General features: G+C 48.3%; 1 protein-coding gene across 1 annotated transcript in view; it reads right to left on the reverse strand.

Moving 5' to 3' along the window:
• Window positions 1–691: 691 nt before the first annotated feature.
• Window positions 692–10,499, reverse strand: part of stac (SH3 and cysteine rich domain) — a 40,686-nt gene continuing 30,878 nt past the window's right edge. Inside the window, 5 exon segments of the mRNA XM_027027095.2 lie at window positions 692–3,284; window positions 4,120–4,257; window positions 4,541–4,592; window positions 5,919–5,995; window positions 10,492–10,499. The exon segment at window positions 10,492–10,499 is cut by the window's right edge and continues 60 nt beyond it. Coding sequence (XP_026882896.2) covers window positions 3,186–3,284; window positions 4,120–4,257; window positions 4,541–4,592; window positions 5,919–5,995; window positions 10,492–10,499 — 374 coding nt within the window. The 3' untranslated portion in view covers window positions 692–3,185.

Below are 10,499 nucleotides of genomic sequence, written 5' to 3' on the forward strand. Positions count from 1 at the left end.
GCACGTCTTGCTTTTGTACACTGAATGAGGAAAGCACCCCTGGAATTGGGGAGAAAACTGCTTTAAAAAAGCGTGAGCTCACACGCACGTCATTGTTTAAAATGCAGAACAGGTGTGGTATAAAACAAAAACTATATATGCTAACTATGGCGGATTGACAATGAATGCTAAATACACTGGAATGTAAATGCAAGATGTGTGTGTGCATGTATGACCGTGATGAAGTTGTCTAGTAATGCTGGGCAGATGTTCAGTGTAGCAGGAACCCTTTCACTAGTGCTGTGCATCCTATCGGACACTACACACACACAAAATACCACACACCCAAACCCTCCACGCTAACGCTCCACTGTAACCCTCCAGGGCCGATCGCTCCACCCTAATCCTTGCGGCATCACCCCGTGTGACCTCTCCTTCTCCCGCCTTACAGGATGACCAACGAGGACAGACAATAACAGCACAGATCTGAGTTATGCTGGGAGACCAAACTCATGGTAGTGAGTATTATATTGAACACTCTCTCTCTTTTACATTGACAACACTCTTAGGAAACAGGGCTCAGGATGTTCAGCTATTTTACATTTCTGACATTTATCTGACACTTTGAGCCAAAGCGACTTACCTCAGGTACCTTAACCACTGAATATTTGCAATGTTTTGTGCGAGTATCTCACAAAAAATATTCACATCATAATTTCTTTTGCTCCCCATTTTATTGGATCATTTACTGGCTAATGAACTTTTTCACTAAAGTGAGCTAATTAAGTAATTAATTGGCTACAGTAGGTTTTATGTTAATCAGCGTCACAGTGGGAGGTTTAATCCAGCTCAGTGCAAACAGGCGTTCCACCCCATCCATCAAGAAATAGACTTTTATTCTGTGCATACAATATGTACAATGCCATAATTACCCACAAACCCTTCCTCAGTGCTAAGCAGCTCAGAGAACAGACTGATGGAACCAGATAAATGCGCTGTATCTTATATACCGAAGGAATAAATCTCTCAAAAAGGCTAACAGGGCTAATGACCCAGTAAAGCTAGTGGAAACCAGTAAGTTTTATCCAGTCTGCTTACTGGCTGTTGTCATCTTTCCTTTAGCAGCTGTTTTGTTCACGCTCCTTTTTAAAAACGTGTTTAATATTATATTCCAGAGGTATCGAGACATTCAGTACTGCACACCTTCTACCTCTGCCCCCTTTACCTGGAACTCAGGTGTGATGACCAAACTACACATTAGCTGTTCAATGAATTGCTAGTGACTACAAAATATACAACACACAGCTCAATTGTGCCGTATTCCTATTTTTTTGTATGTTTATCTTAAATGCAGAGACTCCAGTAGGGGAGGTTCCACCCTAGGTGTAGTCCCTCTAGATTGGCCTACCCTCCTCTAGCTCTGCCCTGGCCCCTCCCTCCAATTATTAACTATATTGCAGCAAACTGATTGGCTCATTAGAATCTGTAGTCGTATAAACTCGTATATTATAACTGTAATGTATTCTTCTGCTCCGTTTTCATGGTCCATGCAGTGTTTTCTAAGAATTTAAGGTCTCTTAAATTATTCTTAAAAAACCTGCTCAACACATGCATCTCGCCTCCTGCTTAATCTGAGGTTATTTAGATTATTTATTTAGAAACTCCCTTAGTCTTTTTTCTTCTTCCTGTTTATTTTGATTGCTTGTGTGTAGAGGAACAAAACTAAACTCTCAACATTTTTGCTTTAAGTATTCCTCAAAGGGATGGAGAAAAGGTGTCAGTGGTGCAGTGATCTGAACTGGCAGCACACTGTATTCTCACCAGTGGTACAGTGAGCTGAACTGGCAGCACACTGTAGTCTCACCAGTGGTACAGTGAGCTGATCTAAACAGCACTGTAGTCTCACCAGTGATGCAGTGAGCTGAACTAAACAGCACTGTAGTCTCACCAGTGATGCAGTGAGCTGAACTAAACAGCACTATAGTCTCACCAGTGATGCAGTGAGCTGAACTAAACAGCACTGTAGTCTCATCAGTGGTACAGTGAGCTGAACTAAACAGCACTGTAGTCTCACCAGTGATGCAGTGAGCTGAACTAAACAGCACTGTAGTCTCACCAGTGTTACAGTGAGCTGAACTAAACAGCACTGTAGTCTCACCAGTGTTACAGTGAGCTGAACTAAACAGCACTGCAGTGTTATCTAATCCGAGTCACCTTAAACACCAGAAACCATAATACCTGAATTTATAAAGTCTTATCAGATAAAGAAAGATTTTACGCTAATGTTAATATCAGATAAAATGGCTGATGCTTCTTCAAACGTTTCCTGTGATAATTCTACCAGAACAGCAGATATTTTGTAACTTAAATATTGTCATTTCTGTCTAGCAGTTAAAGTCAAAAGCGTCACACACAGGAAGTGTACAGCACGTTCCTGATGCCCGACAAACACCGTTTCATACAGGACTTCTAATTTCCAGCCACATGTGAAAGTTCAGCTTTGTGCTCTGTCAGGTCACGGCCTGGTATCATTCGTTATGAAATGTTGTTCGTGTCTTTTTTAAAACATATTCTGTGATGGGAACGTGTGGTTTCCTTCAGAGGGGAATTTTCTGTCCAACAAAATGTGCCCACGTTACTCTCCGCTTTTAAAAATACTCCCTTGTCCAATTCTTGAGGAATCTGCGCTATTCTTTCCGTGAGGGCACTTCATGTTGACATGGGACTGCCTTTTTAGAGGAGTGAAAAGTCATCCGACATCAAAGGAATAAAAACTTTCAAACGCTGTTGCGATAGCAGAAAAAAAAAAAAAAAAAACTCAAAGAAAACCAGTGAGAAGTTTTCTGTTCATGTTATTATAGATAAATCAGACCTGGAAAAGTTTCGGTCTTAGCGATTCACGTCCGATTCCACTTCCTGTGGTCGCCCTGTAACAGAGGGATGGATGGAAAAGAGATGGATTAATTGTGTCCTCGCCGGAGATGTTTGCACGCCTCTGTGGTGTGGGTCCAACCCCTGGCAGCTCAGTGACTCTTAGGTGTCACTGCAGATGCCCGATTTGTTTGTCCAGACCGGACTGGAGATGGCACGGACAACCGTGTCGCCGGTCCTCGGCACGGAGGTCCTCCTCCGGACCTCTGTGCTCCTCTCCTGTGGTCCTTCCCTCTCTCTCCGACCTCTCCAGCTCCTGCAGAAGTTCTCGCTCCTCAGACGTTCTCCAGCACGTCGCAGGGGACGAAGCCCCTCTTCTTACCACTGGCTACTCTGATGAAGCCGTTGTGCTCGTCCACACAGCTCACGCAGATCTAGAACACACGCATGCTCAGAATAAATCACACTGTTGTAGCCTCACACAGGGGGCCAAGGCCAAGTTTCCCACAGTCAGATTAATTTTAAACTGGGACTAAAACCAATGTCCAGTGGTGATTCCACCAGTGCTATTTTCATGCATGTTTTTATTTTATTGTTATATATTTACATATTTTTATTTACTTTAGCTCAGTGTTTCCTGCCTTCCCACCATGACAGCACCGTTCAGTCATTTCTGACATGTGTGGGGTTCGATTTCAGACTGGGATTAGTTGTGCGTGGCGTTCGATTTCCAGCCTGGGATTAGGTGTGCGTGGGATTCGATTTCCAGACTGGGATTAGGTGTGCGTGGGGTTTGATTTCCAGACTGGGATTAGGTGTGCGTGGGGTTCGATTTCCAGACTGGGATTAGGTGTGCGTGGGGTTTGATTTCCAGACTGGGATTAGGTGTGCGTGGGGTTTGATTTCCAGACTGGGATTAGGTGTGCGTGGGGTTTGATTTCCAGACTGGGATTAGGTGTGCGTGGGGTTTGATTTCCAGACTGGGATTAGGTGTGCGTGGGGTTTGATTTCCAGACTGGGATTAGGTGTGCGTGGGGTTTGATTTCCAGACTGGGATTAGGTGTGCGTGGGGTTCGATTTCCAGACTGGGATTAGGTGTGCGTGGGGTTTGATTTCCAGACTAGGATTAGGTGTGCCTGGGATTAGATTTCCAGACTGGAATTAGATGTGCATGGGGTTCGATTTCCAGACTGGGATTAGTTGTGCTTCAGTGACACCCAGCTGACTCGGTGCAGGGGTCAACAGGTAAAGGTGAGTGAGGTCACTCACCTGTCCTTCTTTCAGGGTGATTTGGCCTTGCTCCTTGCAGCCAATGAATGTTCTGTTGCAGCGGAACACCCGATCACCTGGCTTCACTTGGTGCGCAAAAGATGATGGGAAGAAACCTATGCGGTCATCTATCACACCCTAGAAACATTACAGCAGAAAACCAGATGAACATTTCACAAAAAAATGCAGTTAATCACTGAATGTGCCACATTGTAAAATACTGTTCATGTCTTAAATAAAGGGCTCTGAAGCATGCAGTTCTCTGACCCCCAACCCTAACTTCACCCTCCACCTTTCTGCATGCTCTCGTACAATCATCTGTTAGACATTCGGGAGTGTTCTGGAATGTTCTGGAGTGCTCTGGAGCGTTCTGGAGTGCTCTGGAGCATTCTGGAATGTTCTGGAGCATTCTGGGACCCACCTTCCACCAATCTTCATTTGAATCATCTGCCACTATTATTCGATCACCCGGCCTGAAACAAAACAGCAGATCAAAAATGAAGGTTCCAAACGCATACTTGCATACTCGAACGCTGTCTTACACTGGATGGCTTTTAGTGACTGTTAACTATGATAATGAAATCTGGAGATGGTTCTTTTTCCCGCTGGGTTTGGCGAGAGCGCGTTCAAACACCACGAGCAAGCCGAGAGCTCCACTCATCTACGGTTCACGCCTCCCTCCCGAGGTGTCAACGACTCCCAAATGAACCAAGAGAAACTCAAGTGTCAGTGCAGCCTGGCGCATGGGCGTGAGGAGCAGAACACGAACCCTCCACCAGGTACCAGGAGCGACGGGCCAGCAGGAGGTGCCTGCCTGACCCATGGTAGCAGAACACAGCCACGCGCTGCAGTGCCGTCGTGTCCGTTAAAATACCCGCAAATACCCGCAGTCCCGCATGAGGATGTGAGTGTGTAGGTGAAGGGGAATGAACACACACACACACACCTCCAACACCTGGGCCTCAGATCACCAGCTAATTATCAAGTGTTTGTGCTGTGGGTCAGGTGAGGGCGCCGTCGCCCTCTAGTGGTAGCTGTAGGGAGCAGGAGTGCGGCAGAGTGTGTGTGGGTGAAGGACACACTCCTGCTACAGGCACCACGGACAAATGAGGAGGCTGCCTGGGTTTTTGTACAAAATGTAATGTAATGCAGTAATAAAGCACACACAAATCTCACTATGTGAAAGGAGAGACCAGGGCTAGCAGACCAATGACCTGTAGATCTTGGCTCCGCCTTGTCGAGAGAAGTAACAAGTGTGTGTGTTTGTGTGTGTGGTGGGGGTGTTATATGCAGTGTAAGAGGCAAAGTGTTTAAAGGAGAATATCTCTTCATACATAAATGTGCTCACGGGGGCATTTAAGTGTGATAAAGACTAGCAAGGTGTTTCTGGTGGTTCCTACATTGGTCTGCAGTTACCTTATAGTTAGAGGTCAGGGCTTAGGGCAAAAAATTAACCCCTTGGTCACGCTGGTTCCTCATAATTCTAGTACTAAAAGTATGTGCATGTTTATAATAGTGTGTGTTTGTGTGTGTGTGTGTGTGTGTGTGTGTGTGTGTGTGTGTGTATGTTAGTGTGTATGATTGCGTGTGTGTATGTTATTGTGTGTGCATTTTAGTTTCTGTGCGTACGTTATCGTGTGTGGACTTTAGTGTGTGTGTGTGTACATTATCGTGAGTGTGTGTGTGTGTGTGTGTGTGTGCGTGTGTGTATGTACATTATTGTGTATGTGTGTGTGTGTGTGTCTGTGTGTGTGTGTGTGTGTGTGTGTGTGAGTGCTTGATTCCTCTTTCATACTCACCTCATTTCCAAGTCCTGGTTGTCCTGAGGGTTGAATCTGTACAAGGCCACACACGTGTTGAGCTGCAAGAGATCCTTCTACACACACACACACACACACACACACACACCCACACACACACACACCCACGTCATTAGCAGCTTGCTGTCTAACTCTGCTGCTCGACTACCTGACCAGTCATTTCTCTCTCTCTCCCTCTCTCACACATTCTGTCATTCTGTTAAACTATCATTCTTCCACACAAAGTAATTATACTGAAAAAAATCCATCCTTGCACACACATGCACATGAATATATGATATATTACATATATAAAGGAAATCCCTGTCACGGCATTTTTTCAAGAGGACAAACGTTTAGCAGGAACCACATGTTGAGTTCAGTTAGGTGCACACAAACCCTGGTTGTGATCTCCACGTGTGTATGTGGACTCTAGTAAACAACTCTGGAGTGGAAAAATAAACAGGAAGACGAGAGAGCTCTGTGATCGTCTCCTCTGTCGCTCCTCGGTCTGAAGTGAGAATCGTGCACTCACTGGAGTCTCAGGAGAGCAAGTGTGTGGGAGGAGCTCTACTTCCTCACGGTTAGTGGTGTGATTCAGGCACGGAGGCGCTGGGAGAAAGAGTGAAAGAGAACCAAGGCTGTGCATGAACTCCACATGACTTCATGGCTTACAGTCTAGTGGAAAGACGACACTGGAGGCGTGGCCTACCAGACTGAAGCAGACCCCTGGAGGCGTGGCCTACCAGACTGAAGCAGACCCCTGGAGGTGTGGCCTACCAGACTGAAGCAGACCCCTGGAGGCGTGGCCTACCAGATTGAAGCAGACCCCTGGAGGCGTGGCCTAACAGACTGAAGCAGACCCCTGGAGGCGAGGCCTACCAGATTGAAGCAGACCCCTGGAGGCGTGGCCTACCAGACTGAAGCAGACCCCTGGAGGCGTGGCCTACCAGACTGAAGCAGACCCCTGAAGGCGTGGCCTACCAGACTGAAGCAGACCCCTGGAGGCGTGGCCTACCAGACTGAAGCAGACCCCTGGAGGCGTGGCCTACCAGACTGAAGCAGACCCCTGGAGGCGTGGCCTACCAGACTGAAGCAGACCCCTGGAGGCGTGGCCTACCAGACTGAAGCAGACCCCTGGAGGCATGGCCTACCAGACTGAAGCAGACCCCTGGAGGCGTGGCCTACCAGACTGAAGCAGACCCCTGGAGGCGTGGCCTACCAGACTGAAGCAGACCCCTGGAGGCGTGGCCTACCAGACTGAAGCAGACCCCTGAAGGCATGGCCTACCAGACTGAAGCAGACCCCTGAAGGCATGGCCTACCAGACTGAAGCAGACCCCTGGAGGCGTGGCCTACCAGACTGAAGCAGACCCCTGAAGGCATGGACTACCAGACTGAAGCAGACCCCTGGAGGCGTGGCCTACCAGACTGAAGCAGACCCCTGGAGACGTGGCCTACCAGACTGAAGCAGACCCCTGAAGGCGTGGCCTACCAGACTGAAGCAGACCCCTGAAGGCATGGCCTACCAGACTGAAGCAGACCCCTGGAGGCGTGGCCTACCAGACTGAAGCAGACCCCTGGAGGCGTGGCCTACCAGACTGAAGCAGACCCCTGAAGGCGTGGCCTACCAGACTGAAGCAGACCCCTGAAGGCGTGGCCTACCAGACTGAAGCAGACCCCTGGAGGCGTGGCCTACCAGACTGAAGCAGACCCCTGAAGGCGTGGCCTACCAGACTGAAGCAGACCCCTGGAGGCGTGGCCTACCAGACTGAAGCAGACCCCTGGAGGCGTGGCCTACCAGACTGAAGCAGACCCCTGAAGGCATGGCCTACCAGACTGAAGCAGACCCCTGAAGGCATGGCCTACCAGACTGAAGCAGACCCCTGGAGGCGTGGCCTACCAGACTGAAGCAGACCCCTGAAGGCATGGACTACCAGACTGAAGCAGACCCCTGGAGGCGTGGCCTACCAGACTGAAGCAGACCCCTGGAGACGTGGCCTACCAGACTGAAGCAGACCCCTGAAGGCGTGGCCTACCAGACTGAAGCAGACCCCTGAAGGCATGGCCTACCAGACTGAAGCAGACCCCTGGAGGCGTGGCCTACCAGACTGAAGCAGACCCCTGGAGGCGTGGCCTACCAGACTGAAGCAGACCCCTGAAGGCGTGGCCTACCAGACTGAAGCAGACCCCTGAAGGCATGGCCTACCAGACTGAAGCAGACCCCTGGAGGCGTGGCCTACCAGACTGAAGCAGACCCCTGGAGGCGTGGCCTACCAGACTGAAGCAGACCCCTGGAGGCGTGGCCTACCAGGTCATGAGAAGGATGTCTGCTTTACAGTCACTGCACACACCTGTCTGCTTAAAAGCCTCGCAGTGGGCCTGAGTTACGACCCCACGCTACACACATAGTCTGACACACACTGCCAATCTCTCTCTCTCTCACACACACACACACCCCAATGTCATTACCAGTTCTCTCTCTGAGACACACACACACACACACACACACACACACACACACACTGCACTCGGTGTGTGTGTGAGGAGGTTTTAAGAATATTATTGGTTATGAAACGTGGGGTGTTTTTGTGTGTCATGCCGGGTTACACTGCATCTACATTTCTTGTGTGTGTGTCGGGGCCGGGGGGGTGGTGTGTGTGAGATATTCAGGCTTTGCAAACCAAGTTACCAGCAACTGAGAGAAGCCACCAGCCGATTATGCCACCAGAGAATGACTCGGAAGCTGACGGTCTCGCACACGCACACACAGACACACACACACACTCACACACACTCACACACACACGCTGGCTAATGAAACTGAGCACAGATTTAGTGGGGGACTATGTGGGAGGTGGCTCCACAGCTGCGCGTCTCCTCTCACCAAAAACGGATGCATCAGGGTTGCGCACTTCTCTCTGACACCTTACAACTGGCTGATGTAATACCGAAATCTCACAGTGCTTACAGTTCCCAACGTGCTGCACAACTGGAGGAAATATATAGCAAAACACTGATGGCAGATTCTGACAGGAGCGATGTTGGCATCGGGTTGTTATGACAACCAGACACTTTCATTTTAAAAACAAGCCAGAAGAGGAGGTCATGTGACCCCGTGTTGGTCATGAATGAGGTCAGAGCAACCATGCCACTGGTTCAGCAAAAATGTTCCATTCTTGCAGTTCAGTGCAAAGTTACATTTACCTGTAGGACACACAGGATAAAAGTGCCATGAATAATTGAAAGACTGTGGGAACTGGGACAAGCTGCAGCCAGAAGCAGGTCAAGGAAACCACATTCAGATCCAGATAAACCACATTCAGATCCAGATAAGACGCATTCAGATCCAGATAAGACACATTCAGACTGAGATAAACCATGTTCAGATTGACAAACTACATTCAGATTCAGATAAACCGCATTCAGATCCAGATAAGACGCATTCAGATCCAGATAAGACGCATTCAGATCCAGATAAGACACATTCAGACTGAGATAAACCATGTTCAGATTGACATAAACTACATTCAGATTCAGATAAACCGCATTCAGATCCAGATAAGACGCATTCAGATCCAGATAAGACACATTCAGATCCAGATAAACCACATTCAGACAGATAAACCATGTTCAGATTGACATAAACTACATTCAGATTCAGATACACCACATTCAGATCCAGATAAACCACATTCGGATTAAGGTAAACCGGTTCAAGTTAATCCACATTCTGGGTTCTGAACTAGTAGCGCCTCCTCTTTTCCTGTAGTACATAACACACTTAATTTTCTTCTGGGTGTGACAGCATGAGAGGACAACAGGTCAATGAAGGCTATGATCCAGGTTTCTGCATGTGTTCTTAGGACATGCGTTAAGTGAACAATTCTGGCGTCACTAGGGCCTGGGGCGCTAGGGTTCTGGTTATTAGGGCCTGAGTCGCTAGGTTTGGGGTCAATTACTTAAAGGGGGCAGTTTTCCACTCTGCTCCTGGGAAGTTCACAAGCTGTGGCATGTAGCCAAGCGCAACATGCCAAAGCTTCTTCAGAGCTGCTTTCAAATCAGTATTCCAGTTCGTGGAAATATGACTAATCCAGCAACAAGCGTGGAAATGAATGACCTGGGGTCAGTTCTCATCGAGACTTGAATTATAGCGGACAGAGTCGATTAAACTTTAGTGCCTTGTCCCAGAAAAACACACTTTCAGTGGAAATAAAGATGGGAATGTGTCCTGGTGCGAGAGAGAGAGAACAGGAAGAAGGGTGTACAGAGAGAGCTCGGGGTGAGGACGACACCATAGACACTGTGTGTAGTCAAGACGTCCTGAGAAGTTGCTTTTACTTGCGACATTGTAAAGCTGGGCTCACTTCAGGTCTCCTCGTCATCACCATGGCAGCCTGGTGCTGGGCGTCGCCATGGCAGCCTTTACTTGAGTTCATCCTCTTTGACCTGAGCCTCTGGAATTCTGCTTCCTGTCTCTGGTAATTCTCCATTACAGCCCAACATGGATGGTGTGCAAGAGCTTGAAACACACGTTCTGTCTGGAACGTCAGGAAGAGCAGCGGAGCACTTACCGGCGTGT

This window comes from Electrophorus electricus, chromosome 13 (genome assembly GCF_013358815.1).
Source record: "Electrophorus electricus isolate fEleEle1 chromosome 13, fEleEle1.pri, whole genome shotgun sequence".
In the NCBI taxonomy this organism is placed as follows: Eukaryota; Metazoa; Chordata; class Actinopteri; order Gymnotiformes; family Gymnotidae; genus Electrophorus; species Electrophorus electricus.